We start from the raw sequence: 20,280 nt of genomic DNA on the forward strand, positions 1-20,280 counted from the left end.
TCAAGAGACTTTTGCATTGGTAGCCAAGATCAATTCGCATTCTCATATCTATAACAGCAAATTGGGATTGGCCTCTGCAACAATTTGATATAAAAAAGCTTTTCTCAATGGAGATTTAGAGGAAGAGGTCTACATGGAGTTGCCACCTGGAGTTAAACGTAATTCTTCATGTAGAAGTAAAGTTTGTAAATTGAAGAAGTCATTGTACGGGCTAAAACAGTCACCTAGAGCCTTAATTCAGACCATACTTTGTTTATAAAACACAAAGAAGGAAGGTAACGACCTTAATCGTGTATGTTGATGATATGGTCTTGACAGGAGATGACCTATGCGAAATGAAAGCATTACAAGAGTATTTGACTACTAAATTCGAAATGAAGGATCTCGGACAACTTAAATATTTCTTGGGGATTGAGGTTGCTAGATCGAAACACGAGATTTTCCTTTCACAACAGAAATATGTGCTAGATCTTTTAACTAAAACTGGAATGCTTGCTTGCAAACCAGTAGAAACGCCCATAGAGATGAATCACAAGTTTGGAATTTTTCCATATCAAGTTCCAACAGACAAGGGTCGTTATCAGCTGTTGGTTGGGAGATTAATTTATTTGTCACACACGAGGCTAGATATAGCTTATGCAGTGAGTGTGGTAAGCCAGTTCATGCATACACCAAGTGAAGAACATATGAATGCGGTATATCGAATCTTAATATACCTGAAGAGTACTCCTGGAAAAGGATTGTTGTTCTAAAAAAATGATGTTTCCAACATTGAAGGATACACAGATTCTGGTTGGGTAGGGGATAAAATTGACAAAAGGTCTACATCTGGTTATTTTACATTTGTGGAAGGTAATCTTGTCACCTGGAGAAGTAAGAAGCATAAAGTCGTGGCAAGATCAACTGCAGAAGCTGAATTTCGAGGTATGGCTCATGGTATATGTGAATTGTTGTGGATTAGGAGTGTACAGAGAGATTTGGGAATCGAATATGAAAAAACTATGAGTCTTCATTGTGATAATAAGACAGTCATTGAGATTGTACAGATTCCTGTCCAACGTGACCGTACCAAACATGTTGAAGTTTATCGTTATTTCATCAAGGAGAACCTCGATCGAAAGATTATACAGTTTTCATTTATTTAGTCTGAAAGCCAGTTAGCAGATATGCTCACGAAAGCAATTTCAGGAAAGGTGTTGCATAGTATAATCGATAAGTTGGACTTGATAGATATCTATGCTCCAACTTGAGGGGAGTGTTTGCATGAGCTATATGTGAGGTGTAATTGATTTTGTAATTATTCCTAAACATCTGGTTAGTTGACCAATCTTGTATTTAAATGTAGAAATATTTAGTTTCCCTTAGGATATGTTGTTTCCTTTTTTCTGTAGGATATAATTGTATCTATATATTGCCTCCTGACATGGAGAGGAGATGTATGTTAGAATTATTCACAGAAACAATATTTTTGACGCCTTGTAATTTCAGTCCTCTGTTCCACAATATACCATTTTTCAACTAATAAAAAGCTAAAATTTAGGAAATATTTACTCCTGTTTTGGGAAAAATCGCCCATTATAGATTTATTCCTATCGAAAAAAATAATTTATTATTTTGTTTGTGGTTTGTCTCCAACTTTTTTTCGTTTGCTTTCTACTTTTACAGTTCTCGCTTATCAAACTCCAGAAAAGGACCGTAGGTCGCCATAAAAAGCATACAGCACGAGAGAGAGAGAGAGAGAGTATGAGGTAGAGAAGACATAAAGATCCAACTATCATGGGTTGAGAGTGAAAGAGGAAAGGCAGCTGATGGTGCTGATGTAGCAGGAGCTAATCCAAACCAAACCCAGAGTCTAAATATTTGTGGTAAGTCTAATCTCTGAGTTATCACTTTTACTCGGAAAATCTACTCCCATGTGTATCCTTCACATGTAAACCTTGCTCTTGTGGTTGCCTCTCTTGTCTGTTTATATATGTGTACTGGGTTTTTAGAAAGTATCTACTTTACTTTCGGATTCTTGGAGTTGGATTCATGGAGTTGTATCCTTCAAGTTGTTTCTGATCAGTTTTTAGTTTATCAGGTTGTGCTAAAAAAAGAAGTGCTTTTGTATGCATACTCATGTCTTTTTCGAATCGAACAGATGTTTTATATTTATAATATTCTGAAGCATGTAAAATTGTATAGTTTTTGATCATGCATACTTTAACATGATCCTTTTGTTTTCTTTCTTTGATCTGGTAATGTGTCGGTAATCAGGTAGCTTGAACAATTCCGAGGGAGAGCAGTTGCTTTTTGTGCATGATTTTTGGACTGGAGTTCAGTTGATCAGGTAATTTGGGTGCTGATTCTGATCCTTTCCTTAAACCCGATCTCTCGTAGCCATATTATAGCTTTGTCCTGCTTATAAATTATATATCTGGTTCTGGTTTCATATTTCGGATTCTTCTTGGGTTTTCAGTCGGACTGAGAGCAGATAAGAGAAGTGGTGTTCTTGGCTGGAGTCATGGCAACCCTGTCGCATACTGATTCAAAACGCAAGTATTCTTGGTGGTGGGACAGCCACATAAGCCCGAAAAATTCAAAATGGCTTCAGGAGAATCTCACAGGTACTGCTTGTTTCGTTTCAATTTTTGTTTGCATTATTACTGGAGGTACGAAAAATGGGCGCTAGATCTCCAGAATTTAGAGGGACCGTTTTACAATTTGGCACTTCAATCCTTCCATTCGCAAAGTTAAAGAGAAGGAAAATGCTTAAATGGGTCATTAATTTGTGAGGTTATACCGTGATTTTTTTATGCATTGAAGAAATTTGCGGAGGATTTTACATGTGACTTTGACTTTAAACTCTTTTTTGTTGTTGTTGTTATCTCGGTTCTGATGACAAATCTGATTCTCTTGCTTTCATATTCAATTTTGCCTTGATTGAGTGGGTTGCATATGTGGTGCACATGGCACCATTAGCTTTGCTGCGGAAACAGCTAGTTTAGTGAGTAATATATGGAAGGCCAGTTGGAGAGTCCTCTACGTCTGGCCACAAATTGCAGCAATATGGAAGATGGCTCCCATATGTTTACTATGGTTCATCCAGAGGGAATGGAATAGCAGAAGCTTTGATGATTTCTAGCGGACCACAGATCAAAGCAAAAACTCTTTCTTTAATACCTTGTTCCTTTGGGCCCAAGTGATAGATTTTAATGGACTTAATGTTCATGCTTCAAACTTCTAGCAAGGTGTTTTTCTTGTAAACGACACCCCTATACTTGGGCTATGCATTGCCTTACTAATAAAATGATTGATTACTTATCATAAAAATATGGAAGGGCTGTTGTGTGCTTGTCAAATACAAATGGAAAAGCCTGATGCTCTAGGGTTGAGCTCTTAACTATTTTCTCATATTTTCTCGCTCTAGCCATGAACACCGCATACCATTTTGATGAACCACTAATCCCCATAGCTTAGCTGGAAACAACATATGGCAAGCATATTAAAGAATCCTTACCAATTGTCCGAGAGAAAGGGGCTACTATTAAGTGTATCCCCTAAGGAAAGTGGCTCGTAGGAATTCGTAGGGAAACTAATTCAATCCATTTCTGCTATCAAGTTACCTGTCTTTTTCACTATATATATGATTTACTTCATTGTAGACACAATCAAAGTTAATGTATTTGTTTGCATACTGCTCTTCTTGCTCTCAAGCAAAGGTTTGCATGCTTAATTAGAAAAATGACCTCAACTTTACCGTTCTACGAGTCCTTGTATTTTTTAGCTTTCCTAGGTTATTTGCAGATGAATCCCAGGCCTCCAGATCATTCTGCAGAACCAAATATATAATCAATTGACCTTATATTTATAACTGTTAATAATTGACAGTTCCATGCGACATGTAAAGATGGAACAAATGAATGACAATCATTGATCATAGTAGAATTGTCATTCTAAATTCATCTCGATTATTTCCAAATGTCACCTTGTCCATCATTTAATTCTCTCTTTCACTCTCTCTCCAATTGAAAGATACATTTTCTGGTTGAACAGATATGGATACCAAAGTCAAACAAATGATCAAGCTTATTGAAGAAGATGCAGATTCTTTTGCAATGAGGGCAGAGATGTATTATAAGAAACGACCGGAGCTTATGAAGTTAGTCGAAGAGTTTTACCGAGCATACCGTGCATTGGCTGAAAGATATGATCATGCGACCGGAGTGCTACACCAGGCTCATAAGAGTATGGCAGAAGCATTTCCAAACCAAGTTCCATTGGTACTTGCCGAGGACTCACCTGCAGGTTCTTCTGCTAACGAGACTAATCCTCAAACACCTGAGATATCCCCTATTCGTGTAATTTTTGACCCAGGCGAGCTGAAAAAAGATGCTTTGGGACTTTCTTCATCTCATTTCCATGCTTTCAAGAGGAATGGAGATTTTACTGAAGATCCTGATACTGTAACAAGCAGAAAGTGTTCAAAACAGCTTGATGAGTCGTTTGAGTCTGGAGAAGCTGTGAGTCGTGCAAAGTATTCAGAAGGGAAGGCAAGAAAAGGCCTTAATTTTCATGATGCAGAGGAGAAAGAACAAAGTGTGCAAAACAATGGGAGTGATCATATAAAGTCTCGAGTGCCTTCCGAGTCTGAGCAAGTGGGTAAAGCTGAGACAGTAGTTTTGTCCTTAAAGAAAACTCTTGCTAAATTAGAATCTGGAAAGGAGGCTGGTCTACTTCAGTATCAACAGAGTCTAGAGAGATCATCTGCTTTAGAATCAGAAGTCTCTCGTGTGCAAGAGGATTCCAGGGGTTCTAGTCAACGAGCCAGTCTAGCAGAGGCTGAAGTTCAGACTTTGAAGGAAGCCCTTGCCAAATTAGAGTCACAAAGGGAAGCTTGTCTTCTTCAGTACCAGCAGTGTATAGATAGGATACATAATTTGGAGGTTGAAGTCTCTCGAGCCCAAAAGGATGCTGGAGAACTTGATGAGCGAGTTAGTAAAGCTGAAGCTGAAGCTAAAAGTATAGAGCAAGAACTTGTTAGAGTAGAAGGTGAGAAAGAAGCTGCCCTTGCTCAATACAAACAGTGTTCGGACATGCTATTGAACTTGGAGGAGAAATTACTGCACACAGAAGAGAATGCCAGAAGGATTAATGAAAGAGCCAATAAATCTCAAACTGAAGTTGAGACCCTGAGACAAGAACTTGCCAGATTAACCGAAGAGAGGGAAGCTGCTACCCTCCAGTACCAGCAATGCTTGGAGACTATCGCAAATCTGGAGCATAAAATCTCTCATTCACAGGAAGAGGCTCAGAGGCTAACTTGTGAGATAGATGATGGAGTTGCAAAGTTTGAGGCTGCCGAAGAAAGGTGTCTTCTGTTAGAGAAATCAAATCAGACTCTGCAGTCTGAGTTGGAGTCTTTGGTGGAGAAGATGGGGTTTCAAACTGAAGAACTTACGGAGAAGAGGAAAGAATTAGGTAGACTTTGGACTTGCATACAGGAAGAGCGTTTGCTATTTGTGGAGGCTGAAACTGCTTTCCAAACTCTGAAGCATTTACATTCTCAATCTCAGGAAGAACTGAGATCTCTGGCTGCAGAACTTCAAAACAGGGCTGAAATTCTGAAGGACATGGAAACCTGTAATCAGGGTTTGGAGGATGAAGTCCAGAGGGTCAAGGAGGGTAACAAGAGCCTGAATGAACTCAATTTGTCTTCAGCGGTGACAATTAAAAATTTGCAAGATGAAGTCATAAGTTTGAGGGAGACTATAGGTAAACTTGAAGATGAGGTTGAACTTCGAGTGGACCAAAGAAATGCTCTTCAGCAAGAAATATACTGTCTGAAAGAGGAACTTAATGAGCTGAACAAGAAACACTGGGCTGTGCTGGACCAGGTGGAGTCGGTAGGCTATGATCCAGAATACTTTGAATCATCTGTGAAGGAATTACAGGATGAGAACTCAAAACTAAAAGAGATATGTGAGGCAGATAGAAGTGAAAAGGTTGCACTGTTGGAAAAGTTGGGAATTGTGGAGAAACTTAAAGAGAAAAATGCTGTTTTGGAGAATTCCCACTTAGATTTGAATGTTGAGCTACAAGGGGTTGGAGAGCAAGTAAAAGCATTGGAAGAATCCTGTGAATCTCTTTTGGGAGAGAAATCCACCCTTATTTCTCAGTTACAGATTGCAACTGTAAATTTGGAAAAACTCTCAGAGAAAAATAACTTTCTGGAGAATTCCCTTTCTGATGCAAGTGCTGAACTTGAAGTATTAAGGGTGAAATTCAAGAGCTTAGAAGACTTGTGCCTGTTGCTCGATAATGAGAAGTCTGGCCTGATCACCGAGCGTGAAAACTTAGTTTCTCAGTTGGAAATCACTAAGCTAAGATTAGAAGATCTAGAGAAAAGATTCACAGAACTAGAATACAAGCACACAGTTCTTGAGAATGAGAGAGAATCTGCACTTCATAAAGTAGAGGAACTGCAGGCTTCCTTGGATACTGCACAGCAAGAGCATGCCAGCCTTTCAAGGTTAAGTGAGACCCGGTTGGCTGGCATGGAATTACAGATCCATGTTCTAGAAGAAGAAGGCCAGTGCAGGAAGAAAGAATATGAAGAGGAGCTAGAAAAAGCTGTCAGTGCTCAGATTGAAATCTTCATCTTGCAGAGAAGTGTACATGATCTTGAAAAAGAAACCATTTCTATATTGATGGAGTGCCAAAATCTCTTGGAGACATCCAGACTATCGGAGAAACTGATTTCTGAACTAGAGCATGACAATCTTGAACAACAGATGGAAGTAAAATCCTTGTTTGGGCAAAGTAAAAAACTAAGAATGGGGCTATATCGAGTTTTAAAAACTCTTGACATTGACGTGGACCATCACTATGATGATAATATTAACCAAGATGAAGTGCTTCTGAGCCACATAGTGTGCAAGCTTCAAGAGATGCAAGGTTCTTTCTTCAGGAGTTGTGATGAAAATCAGCAGCTGCTGATTGAAAAGTCAGTTCTTGTCACACTGTTGGGGCAACTGAAAGTAGATGCAATACATCTTGTGACAGAAAGGGACACCCTTGCTTGGGAGTTCAGGATTCAGTCTGACCAGTTATCTGTGTTGCAGATGGAGATTCAAAAGATTTTGGGAATGAATGAAGAATTTAGGTTGAAAGTGATGGAGGGGATCACGGAAAGGAGGTATTGAAAACTGAAATAGAGAATCTGCATGGGCAGTTGTTGGACTTGCAAAGAGTGAACCAAAACTTACAGGAAGATAATTTCAAGGTACTTGAAGACAAAAGATCCTTGATTAAGGAAGCATTTGACTTGGTGGAAGAAAAACGTAACCTAGATGAAGCAAACTGGGTCTTATATGGTGACATAATGTCAGAGAGCAACCTTTCTCTGATTCTTAGTAATATCACCTTCGAAAAAATTGTGGAACTGAAAAAGCTCACTGAAGAACTGGATAAACTTCATTCTATGAATAATGACCTTGAAGGGAAAGTAAGGTTAATGGAAGGGAAATTAGAAGATGTGGAAGTTGATAATTTTAAATACAAGGAGTCATTGAATAAGTCAGAAAATGAGCTTGTGTTACTTAAATCTATTAGTGATCAATTAAGATTCGAGGTTGCAAATGGGAAGGATCTAATATCTCAGAAGGAAAGTGAGCTTTTGGAAGCAGAGCTGATGTTCAGTGCCATTACAAATGAGAAAATGGAGTTATATAAATTGGTGGAGGATCTGAAGAATAAGTATGAGGAGGGTCAAGTGTTACTCAAAGATCAAGAGAAGCAGATTCTGAAATTATCTGCAGAGAATGATCATCAGAGTCAGGATATGGGATGCTTACGTGAAGGGAATCTGAAATTAGAGTCTGACCTATGCAGATTGCATGAAGAACTTAGGGAAGCTAAAACTAGGGAGGAAAGCCTAAGTTCTGAACTGCAAAAGGGAGGAGATGAGATTGCACTGTGCGAGACTCAGGCCGCCACATCTTTTACTGAGCTGCAAATCTCGAGTGTCTGTGAAGTGTTGTTTGAAGGAAGAATTCAAGAGCTAACTATTGCATGTGAGAGCCTTGAAAATATGAGTATCTCCAAAGACATAGAGATTGAATTGCTGAAAGAAAGAGTTAGCTCCTTGGAAGGTGAAAACGGAGGACTACATGCTCAGTTGGCAGCTTATACCCCTGCTGTCATCTCAGTTAAAGATTGCATATCTTCTCTAGAGAAACACACGCTTTCTAATTATAGGCTTCATGCAGCTCAAAATGAAAAGGCAAAGGTAATTACCATCTATTCTACACTGCTGAAATTCAGTTGTTAACTTGTTATGAGAACAAGATGATACTAACTGTTTCATAAATGCTTCAAACTACTAATTGCCTCATCTTTTTCTGCATACCATATGAATTGGCAGATTGGATTGATCTTGCCCCGATTTTTAATTTATTTCTTTAATTTCTATTTTTATTGTGTATTAGTTCTTAAAGCTTCAGTTGAACATGCTACAAGAGTTCTTTCATAGAAGTGTTACGTGTGTCCTTTGTGATAGCTCCTATCATCTGTGCTCCTTAAACTTTCTTACTAGCATCACTTGAATGTTTGAAGTCTTTGTTCAATGAGCTGCTTAAATTCTATATATGTTTTCCAGGGCTTTAGGCAGCTGCTGCTTTATGATCATTTCCCATCGTATGACATGGTTATCTTTTTCTCTTCACCTCACCAACACCCCCCCCCCCCCTCCCCCCCCACCCCCCCCAAACTCTACCATGTTGTTTTGGGTCTTATGTAATGTCCATTCCTTATTTTCAGTTTGGAGCCAGCTTATCCTGGAGGATTAATTGACCTCATGTAAATTTGTGAATGTTTGGGGTCATATTTGATAGATTTTGAATTGATTTTATGATTTCATGCACTGAAATAATATTTTAAGGGAGTTCTTCTCTGAAAAATTAGCATACATTACAATTTGAGTGACACAGGGCAGATAAAGTTGAGAAGAAGAAAACAAATCAAAATGCTGATCTTAGCCTTGTCTAAATACATGAGCCACCCTTCTACGTATCACTTGCCACTTCCTTTGACCGCATCCACTAATATAGTGTAGGGTTCCCCTTTCATGATTGATTTAGTTTAGTTGCAAATAATAATTTACCATAGGCAATGGCAACTGATTATGTTAGGGTTTTAATATTATTTTGAATCATTATTTATATTTTTTTAAATAATGAACGGTGTCTCATCAAATTCATCAAGAGAGAACTTTTTATAGGCATTATAAATTAACTAATTATGCAATGGTTTAGAATATAAAAACTGTGGAGGATAATTATTGATTGAAGATAGATTTTTATTCTTCAAAACTAATCAACTGTTTTATTTATTTAAATCCACATCCAGCGAGGGAAAATTCTAACTCCCCACGGTTTATTTTCCATTTGTCTGCAGGATGCTCATTTGGTCACCCACCCACATACAAGCTATCAACCAATGTATGGGGATCGGATTCCCATGGTGCCAGATGGATTTTCGGACTTGCAGGATTTGCAAAGAAGGATGAAATCTATTGAAAAGGCAGTGGTGGAAATGGAAAGGCATGCAACGCTGGAACACCTAAATGCTAATGCCAAGCTAGAGGCTGCAATGAGAGAAATTGAAGAATTCAAACTTCAAAGTCGTTTGTGTGAAGAAAATGTTCAAATCAGCAAGCCTGTAACTCTACACCTAGCTGAAGAGGAACTGGGGGATGGGCACGGTAATGAGCTCAAGATGGGGATGCGGACACGCAAAGTCTCTGAAGCAAGGAATGAAGCTCTGACTAAAGACATCATGCTTGATCAGAGTTCTGAGTGTTCACCATATGGGATAAGCAGGAGAGAAATTGTAGAGGCTGATCGGATGATTGAGTTATGGGAAACCACCGATCGAGATGGCAGCTTTGACCAGAGGATTGGCAAGGCTCAGAAGGTGGCTACGGCACTTGCCCACAATCAGAATCAACCATTCAAATGCAACTCTTCACGCGCTTCTTCAGACTCATTTCTTGAAAAGGAGCTGGCTGTGGACAAATTAGAAATAGCTGGACGACCTGCTGAGCCCCGTCAAGAAGGGAACAAGAGGAAGATTTTAGAAAGACTAGATTCTGATGCACAAAAGTTGGCAAACCTTCAAATAACTGTGGAAGATTTGAAGAGGAAGGTAGGGAATACTGAGAAGAGCAGGAAGGGCGGCAAAGTTATTGAATATGGTCCGGTCGTTGGGCAGTTGGATCAAGCTGAAGAGTCCATCACGAAGTTGTTTGATGTAAATCGCAAATTAGTGAAGACTGTTGAAAATGGTTCCCGCTCCTTCAGTGGAGTTTCTGCAACAGACTCAGATGAGAGTGTGAATGTGAGGAGGAGGAGAATCTCAGAACAGGCACGAAGAGGATCCGAAAAAATTGGACGGTTGCAGTTGGAGGTGCAGAAAATACAGTTTCTCCTCCTAAAGCTTGATGATGAGAAAGAAATCCGACGAAAAACAAGAATCACTGAACGAAAGCCTAGAGTTGTTCTGCAAGATTATCTCTATGGTGGTGGATCAAGAGCAAAGCAGAAGCGAAAGAAAGCGCCTTTTTGTGCATGCGTCCGACCTCCAACAAAGGGAGATTGAAAGTAATTACATTTATGTTAGCATATAATCAGGATAAAGAAATGAGACATTAGTTGCATTGTTCATAGAGTTCCATGCACAGACCCCTGCTGTAAATTTCAGAAGTATCTAATTTTAGGACGACATTCTACTCCTATTTTTCTATTTTGTATACTCAACTTGGGTGTCCCTGAAAAAGTATCTTCTTCGAGGCAACTAATTCTGTTCTCGGTTGATATTTTCTCAAGAAAAAACTCTCCAAACTTGTACCGATGAAGGGCCATCTCTCAAAACTTCTGAAAGAGACAAGACCCCTCTCTCTCTCTCTCTGATCTCATGCTGTTTCTGTATACTATTGATGTATATGATTTGAGACCTGCTACATACACGGGTCTATGCACGGACACAGAACACATGCTCACGTGGCAGTACTACGAATAATATTACATACAGTCGTGGAGTGCGCGCAATCATTTTGAAAAAGAGTGGAGTTTACTATTAAAAAATTAATTTTGTTTTCATATAGATTTCGTATTTACTCATTATTTTTAAAGAAATTGCGACGTTTGTACATTTCACGAATGCTAATATCATTTCTTGACATTAAATGAGGATTGAAAAATAGTAATATAATTTACGCATGCATTTCAATAGGAGAGATGGCCATGCATGCACGTGGGAGTTTTCTCTCTGAACTATTTTTAGTTTTTTCGTTTTTCTTGTTTTGCTTTTGGAGTTTGGCTTTCCGACATGGCTTTTGATCAAGCCCTGCCGGTGACTGGCTTGTCGATGGGGTCTTTTAAGAGTGGTGAAGACTCGATGAAGAGTTATGCATGCAGTGTCTTGTGTTCCCAAGCCTCGATTATCGTTGAAGATGAAGTAGCAATTCCCATTTGGGATCCGATTCCTGTTAGGAGCACCGGCTTCATCTTTTCTAGATCTCCTAATTTCCTAAACAATTTGAGTCTACAGAAAAGAATTTCCAATCTACTTTGGATCTAAAGTTTCCTAGAGGTAGACCTTCCTTGGACAAGCATTTTGACGATTGGATTGTTGGATTAAAGGTTTTCAAGCATAAGATGATCTTGCAATGGCATGGGCTCAAGAAGTCGTTTTAGGGTAGGCTTTCCCTTTTTGAGCTTTCAAACGGACACTTGATTTTTTTGCAAAGGAGGAATATGAACAGGATAAGCAGTGTCAAAAGGAGGTTGTTGGTGATGTGTAATGTGTTGATGTGCTATTGGGGAAGGAGGATGTGCCTATGAGAACGGCTTTGGAGGCCATTAATGGAGTAGCTAAGGGTTTGAATGATCAGGAAAGGCTTATGGATGAGCGGATTCTGGAGCCTCCTATTAATGCTTTGGTTTCTCCTAACTCTTTTTCCTCTCTTCAAGATTTGGAGGATTTGTTTCATCATGCCTTATTGAGCAAGAGGAAAGATTACATGTTAGATTTAAATTGTATTACATGGAGTACAGACCTCATTGCTCTTGTGGTTATGGCCGGCAAAATGAAATTATTCATGGCTCCGAAGGATAAGAATTATAGGCAATGGTTTTCTCGATGCTCGTTGCGCCACGCATGGGTGAGGAATAGTATGGTTGTGGGGTGGGTGGCCGCGTGCCATCCCGCCGATGCCACAGATTTGCTCGCAGGGCTATCATCTCTCTAAACACCCAATTGTTACATTCAAACATCATATAAGATTCTAGAGTTGTTGATACATCATCCTCAAATAATTTTTGGGTAGAGACGTATATCTAATGTGTTTCAAAAGCTTCACCGAACTGTTTATCTCTACTTTTCCCTGTAAAGATCTTGCACGCTTCATTTGTTGCCACCATGTGTAACAATGATATGTAACAGGGCCTCGTGCTCATAGTGTAACACCCGAGCCTAGCGCTAAGTTTTTTTTATATTTTCGGGTTAAGTATATGAAAAAGCCAGAGAAAATTTTTCGAATATTATTTTATGGACGGAGATAATTTTTTTAAACAAGTTAGATTTTTTTTTTATTTGAGTTTGAGTCGAGGCTTATAATCCGCGGAAAAAAGCCCAAGTCCGTGTTACTTTATTTTTTTTTACATATTACCCGTTTCACATTCGTTTGTTTTTCCTTTCCATACACGCCACTTTCCCTCAACTAGGGCTACACTTGAATCAGTTTTTCTCCACAACACGCACGTCTCCCTCACTTCTCTAGGGTTTTCGTATCACCCATATAAATTTACACTTTTATCTCATACCTTTGGGAAAACCAGCCACAAGAATCACTCACCTCTCCTAGTCTGACACCCATCCCTCCACCATAAACGACCATCACCCAGGGCCCAAAGCCTCACCGTGCGCCACCACCTCTTTCACGGTCTCAACCGCAGCAACAAGCCATTACCGTGAGAACATCCTGCTCTTACGTGGAGTTCAGCAACCGCGGCAACCATTGCACCACGTCTGGCCACCATCGCCTGCACATTGCCCAACCTCTTCCCCTCCGTAGCCACTTCTTCTCCTCACTGTGAGACCTTCCCTCAGCGCAGCCGTGCAACACCCCCAACCACTGGCCAAGCCCGTAACGCAACATTGTTTTTTTTTTCCGTGACGCCGTTGCCCTGCCACACAAAGTCGTAGACAGCAACTCCTCCGTGCAAACAGCGCACCACCCTCCAGCCCGTCCTCACCACCACGGAAAGCCAATCATCGTCGCCCAGTCGTTGAAGGAAGAACACCCATGGCATACTCTGTTTTTTACCTCTGAAACAGAGGAAGTTGCTTTCCCCATCGTGTGCAACCAACTTGCCACCCTACGCCACCAACCTCCTCCTCGACATCGCCGCTGCACAAGGAGCTTTGTCGGGCGCTGCACTTCATCCAGATCAGTCGCTCTCCTCTCTGTAAGCTTCCGCCGAACTCACCCACTCTCCTCTCCGTCTCTTTTCGTCTCTCTATCTCATTAGTTGGTCTCTCTCTCTAACTAGTGTTCTGCCGCTGCCCCCAGTTGTGTCGCCGGGACAACCACCTTCCTCTTCGCACCGCACGCAGCTCCTCCTTTCTCAGTGAGTATCTCGCGCCCCTGCCTCGCCAACGGTTGCACTATGTAGTACATTTTTCTTATACTAAGTGGCTACGTAAATATAGTTTTGCATAATATTTTGGTATAAAATTACAATATTGCCCTTTTTATTGGATGGTTTTAGTTGGGAATTTTGTTTATATTAAATCTATTTTACGTGGTCTTTGTGGGAAATATAAGATATTGTACAGAGAATACATAGGATTCTTAAATTGTACTTAGCATATTATTTTTACAGTAGGTGTGAAATCTTATGTTGAATATTTTAATTATGATTACGGAAAATCACTTAAGTATTTTAATATCTTATTAAGTAAAAATTTATTTTAAGAGTAAACAATATTGGTGTAATTTTATTTTTACACTTTAGATATGATTTAGTCTATCAAAAGAATAGTTATGGTTTATTTTAAAATATTTTGGGATAATTATATTCTAGTATTAAACTTTATAGTTGGTTTTCAATAATAAATAGGTCAGACTTTTAAATATTTTGGTCAAAGTTATTAAATCAATGTTGATGATTTTAGAAAGTGATGATTCATAATTTGAGGTTATGAAATTTTAGGTTTTGAGGAATTTAATAGGTTATTTTAGAAGTTTAGGATTAAATATCGAAATATGTGATTAATTGAAAATTTACGAGAATTACGTGATTATTTTGTACGTAACAATTAATTATTGTTCGATATTTTTGAGGAAAATTTCGAAAAAGCTAAGAAGTTCAAGTAAGCGGGGTTCTTATGTTAGACTTTGCATTAAAATAAAATGAGTTGTGGTTGATTTTTGGAAAATATATATATTTGGTTATGAAAATAGATTTGAACTACCTCAGTTATTTGTTCTGATTACTCATGAGATTCTGTTTAAGAAGAAAGTATTTTCTGTCATGACTGGTGTAGACATGAGCTTATTTTTGACATTCTGTTTCTGATCTTTGAAAAAAAGAGCGAATATGAAATTTTGTGCATAAATTATGTTTTGTGATATGATTTTGTTCTGTTCTGAAGATTTTCTATACTCTGATATGATATGATGTAAATTCTGAAAACTTCTGACATAACATTCTATTTCTGCTCGGTTAGCTATCGGGGTTTGCACAACCCTACCACGGGGGTTAAATATGGTATTTGTTTTGATATGATAAGATAAGATGTGATGTTTCAGTTTATGCTATGCCAAAGAGATTTTGTTTATGAATATTTTCAAACCTTCGCTCTGATATTTTTGTAACATGTTCTAACGCTGCATTTTGAAAACATTATTCTAATTCTGCATTCTGCATTCTGAACTCTATAAATGCTCATGTTTACACACTAGTATATGTCATCTGCTTACTGAGTTATTGATAACTCACCCCTTATCTACATATATTTTTCAGATAATTTTGATGGTTTAGTTGGAGAACAAGAGTAGGAAGTTTTAGCAAGATGTGATGATCGTAGTAGAATATGTGCCTGAGGGTACAAGTGCTTATTTGAGAGTCGTAATTAGTAAACTAATTTATTTTTCGGGTATTTTGATTTGATGAATTAAGGATATTTTCAAATTTTTGGAGAATTTCTAATTTATATCATTGAGAATTTCTTTATTGTCCCCATTGAAGAATTTCGATATTTGGATTGATTAAATGGATTAATATTTTATGAAATTTTCTGAATTTTATAATTGTATTATTTAAGTTAATATTAGGTATTAAGAGTTAACTCTCCAGACTTCCGAAAACGGGACGTTACACAAGGGCTTTATTATGTTATTCTGCTTTGCCTACTTGCCATTTATTGGACTTGAATATAGTTAACGGGTTGAAGTCCACGGAACAGGTGTACTTACTTTGGTCTGTTTTGTTGTTACAGTTATGTTGTTTTAGTTTGCTTGGTAGTTAACCCAAGCCCAGGCCCAAGTTAGTTTTCTCTTCCAGCTATATGTATGAGCCTTATTGCGATGGAGAAGTTTAACCAGAAACTAATACAAGCACTTTTATCTTCTTCGTCCTTATTTCTCTCTGTTTTCCTTGGAGGTTCTCACCCTCGAAGTGAGATTGTTCTCTCAACCCTCTAGGTGTGTTACAAATTGGTAACAAAGAGACACCGATCTCTGTGCTATTAAAATCCATGGAAGAAATTCTTGTATCATTATACAAAATTAAGGAACTGGTTGAACAATCACTACAAACGCAGGATCATATCCTGCATAAAATAAGAGATTTCAGGAACAACTGCAATGAAAGTTAAAGCTATCTAGAGCGCAAGGTGGTTGCGGTGCAAGAAGAACTAACAGTGGCGGATTCTTGGTCAAATTTCCCCTGCGATCAAAACTATCTCTCATAAATCCAGAAACTATAAGCGATGGAGGAAGAAAAAAAAAATGAAAAACGAGCAGCGACATTTACAAAAATATGGAAGGCTCCAGATGCAAGGGTCAAAGGCGTCGAACTCCAGCTCCATCCCCTCGGTCATGAACGACACCAGATTCAACCTCGGATTCCCATCCAGCAGGAGCTCATCATTGATAATCTGATACGCTGTTTCCCATGGCCCACCCAATCATTGCATCTCTCTGCTTCTCAAGCGCAACCACCATTCACGTACTAGAGCAAAGCAGCCCACCCTTTGTAGGACCTCTTACTCCACCACCCGAACCCTAAAATATACTCCCAACACTCCAGATGGGAGTTTGACCCTAGTGGAGCAGTTATCAAATTTCAGTGTTCCCGCTTCTCACCTTTTTTTCCATGGCCATCGAATATCTATCCTTCCATCCAAGTTCATCACTCTCCATGCTCAACCTTTTATTCCTAACCCTAGAATAACTCTCCCCAATAGCAAGAATCGTATCTGCCACATTCACAACCATCATGAAATCCTCAAACCCCATGTCTATAATAATTTTCTTCCTACTCATAAAAGCATCCTCGAATATTTGATTCCCTTCCTCCCATTTGTATGCACTTCCTTCTTTCTCGAGAACCCCTTTAGCCACCGAGTCCTTGTCTTGCTCGACAACCTCGCCTCAAATCATCTCACTCTGTTTACTTCAAGTCCCCCAAGGGATCTGTTAGCCCCAAGAATTATATTGGTGGGGAAGCCATTTCCACCATGGTAAAAGCATTCAGAGATATACGGGATTTCTTGATTAAAGGCTTTGGAGATCTGGAGGGAGTCAAGATATTTGAGCCCCAGGTAGCTTTCTATCTCTTCTTGATTTCAACTATTATGATGGAGGTGATGTTGAAGGATGTTATAAAATTCGCATGCCTCAGAATAAAATTTCAGATCTAGTTGCTGGCATGATGAGTGTTGAGGTTTATCTGGATTTGTGCACCTATAATACATTTATAAATGGTTGCCAATGTGGCCCTTTGTGTGAAGAAGCAGCTGGGATTTTTTAGGGAGGTTTTGGTGAATTGTTCTCTATTACTTCTCCATTTTTTTTCCTAGCCGCTTTAGAGGAATTGAAAGGAAACCTTCTCGTAGACTTACTCAGTCGTGGAGTCTCTACTGCTGTATCCAAAATAGTTGTTGCTCCAATTAAGCGTGTTAAACCTCTGATCAAAGGATATTTGAATGGAGTTGATATTATTGGCTTTCTTCTCTCTCTTTAGAACCTTGATCGGGAAGATATCTGGAAGCATCAGGTATTATTTTCTTTAATTATCAGGATGATGCCATTAGGAATCTGCTCAGTTCAAAACCCATTTATGAGTTTAGTGTCCAAAGTTTATTGACCTTTTTTGTTATGTTTGATGCCTTAGCTGTGGCGACATTTGGCACTGCTATTCAAGTTGGTCAAATTATCCCTGGGAATATTGTGGAAATAAGTAGTGGACTTGACAAGAACATATTCTTTGATGTTAGAGAAAATCATGATAATTTTGTTGGGCCATCTGTTGGTGGTGCATTTAATTTCTTCTCAAAGTATAGTATCAATGGGCCATTGGAAATGAGTCAGAATGTCAATAGTATCACTCTTTAGACTGGTGGGTAGAAATATCTCCTTGTTGGCCTTGACAACACAATGTCTGTTGGTTTATGGTGTCTAACTAATCTTTTTGAACATTTCCCACTTTCATTCTCAACATCTTCATATTTGGGAAAGAGCCTAAAAGATATTTTCCTCGAGTAAAACAAACCTATGTGAACATCCCCACACTAGTCGTGGTAAGAATTTGAAGTGGCACCACCAAAAGATTGTGATGGTCGACAATGCGACGCCCACTGGAAATTCTAGAAAGAGGAGGATAGTGAGTTTATTGGTAGCATTGATATTTGTGATGGGAGATATGACACTCCCTTTCATTCCATTTTCAGGACTCTATATAAAACCCTCATCGGCCCAATTTTGTTGGTGCCTCAATCAAGAAATGTGGATCTAGGGACCCTTGGCGTGACATTCATTGCAGGAGGCAAGATATTCTTCCAAGATCAAGGAAACTTACCCACACCTTGTGGGCAATGTGCTCGGGGGGGGGGGGGGGGGGGGGGGGGGGGGGGGGGGGGGGGGGGAGGGGGGTTATTCTACTTTGTGTGCTTATCATTTATTGGACTTGAATATAGTTAACGGGTTTGTTTTGTTGTTATAGTTACGTTGTTTTAGTTTGCTTGGTAGTTAGCCCAAGCCCAAGTTAGTTCTCTTTTCCAACTATATGTACAAGCCCTAGTGCTATGGAGAAGTTTAACCAGAAACTAATACAAGCATTTTTATATTCTTTTTCTTTATTTTTTTTTTTTTGTTTTTCTTGGAAGTTTTCACCCTCGAAGTGAGATTGTTTTTTCAACCCTCTGGGTTTGTTACACCATGTTTTGTCTCATTTTTGGAATTTGTTAATAACTAGTTGAACACACCTATTATCTAAAACATCCTCAAAACCCAAAATTTCCTCCACTTAAACCACCAAATCTAGGAATTCCTCGAATCAAAAACACCTTTTCAACTCCGGGATATCTAGCTTGGAACCCAATTTGCTTCTTTCAGCATTATTCAATCTTAGAATGCATCCTTTTAGGCCTATGCTCTCCAAATGGATTAACTAAGTTCTTCATCGGTAATATTCGCTTTACCGCAATATCCATTGCCCGTCTAGGGAACTTTAGTCACAATTCTTGGCTAACTACGACTTGAATGAGAGTCGAGCAAACTCTCAGTAAATTCTTGAATTGAGCGCTTACTCAACCTTGCTTAGGGAAAAACTTAAAACGATCTCTCTTTGTAAAACTTGAGTGAACTCTCTATGATTAGACCGAATTGACCACATGTCTCTAGTTCTTTCTTCTATCCTTGTGCGATTTTCCTTTGTACCACCTTCAACCTCACCCATGTACTTAATAGCAGCGGGTGGGGGGAAGAGGGGAGGGGTTGCCCCCGGAATCTAGCCCTGCAACCTGTGGGCGGGCCCCCCGTCTGGGTGCCAGGGGCAGATTGGGGGTGGTGGGCAAGTGAGACTATGAATAATTCTAATATAAGATATTACAATTAATAATTCTAAGATATTACAAATTAATCTAAAAAATTACAAATTAATATAAAAATATTACAAGTTCTCAAATAATTTAAATGAATAAAAATGCTTTAAAAAAATAAAAAATTGTAGTAAGATGAGATCATTTGACATTGACTTTGAGATTGGAATTTGGGAGTAGTGGGCAAGTGAGACTGTGAGATTATAAAACCTAAAAAAAAATAGGAAAATAAATTAGAATTACAAACAATATATACATATGCAAAAAAGTTCAAAAATTAAAATTACAAGTACAAATCAATATAAGATCATATGCTTCTGGTTATAGGTCTTTCCATCAAGATTAGATCATTGGAAATTTGGAATTACGGCTGGGCAAGTGAGACTATAAAACCTGGAAACAAAAGTACAAACATTAGAAAGATATGTAAAAAATTTAAAAACTTAAAAGTACAAACCAAGATGAGAATATTGGAATTTGGATTGAGCATGTGACAGTGAGACTATAAAACCTAAAAAAACATTAGAATTACAAATATTATATACATATGTAAAAAACTAAGAGACAAATTATACAAACTAATGGCAATGGTGGATCAAAATCATATTGTGGCCAATGTAGATTGAGATGTAGCCTCATTTCTCGAAGTTTTCCTTACAACAATTGAATTTAAAATTAAGCACGGTCAAATAAATATAAGTTATAACACAATATATTATAAGCAAAAATAAATCAATGAATTAAGAGTGATTACTGGATTCAGGCTAATCACCACCCTTCTCCTCGTCTGCCTCCTCAAAGTCTACCACATCCGGACTATGAATTGGCTTCTCTTTAAACCAATTCTGAGTGCAAATCAATGTCTCCATAGTGGTAGGAGACAATGAACTCCAGACTAGATCCAATATGCACCCTCGGTGCTAAAGGCCGACTCTAAGGCTATAGTAGTAATATGATCAAAAAATTACGGGCTATATCTCCAAGATAAGATATCAAGATGCAATGTAAATGAGTGCATCTCCACTGCCAAGTATCTATTCAACTCCGATTGTCGTTCTTTAGTCTTTTGAATATCGGTAACGGTCTCATACCTCTTAGACCACCTACGCCTTCTAAAACCCCCAACTTCAGGAG

At 38.7% G+C, this 20,280-nt stretch overlaps 1 protein-coding gene across 1 annotated transcript; it reads left to right on the top strand.

The window, feature by feature from the left end:
- The first annotated feature begins 1,610 nt into the window (after positions 1-1,610).
- On the top strand, positions 1,611-10,837 carry LOC121262294 (protein NETWORKED 1D-like). The gene is given in 6 exon segments (XM_041164697.1): positions 1,611-1,865; positions 2,257-2,329; positions 2,459-2,606; positions 4,036-7,167; positions 7,170-8,269; positions 9,436-10,837. Coding segments are annotated over 4 exon segments (5,538 nt in total). The 5' UTR covers positions 1,611-1,865; positions 2,257-2,329; positions 2,459-2,503; the 3' UTR covers positions 10,639-10,837.
- The last annotated feature ends 9,443 nt before the right edge of the window (positions 10,838-20,280 follow it).

The sequence above is a fragment of the Juglans microcarpa x Juglans regia genome, chromosome 4S, assembly GCF_004785595.1.
Source record: "Juglans microcarpa x Juglans regia isolate MS1-56 chromosome 4S, Jm3101_v1.0, whole genome shotgun sequence".
NCBI classification, from domain to species: domain Eukaryota; kingdom Viridiplantae; phylum Streptophyta; class Magnoliopsida; order Fagales; family Juglandaceae; genus Juglans; species Juglans microcarpa x Juglans regia.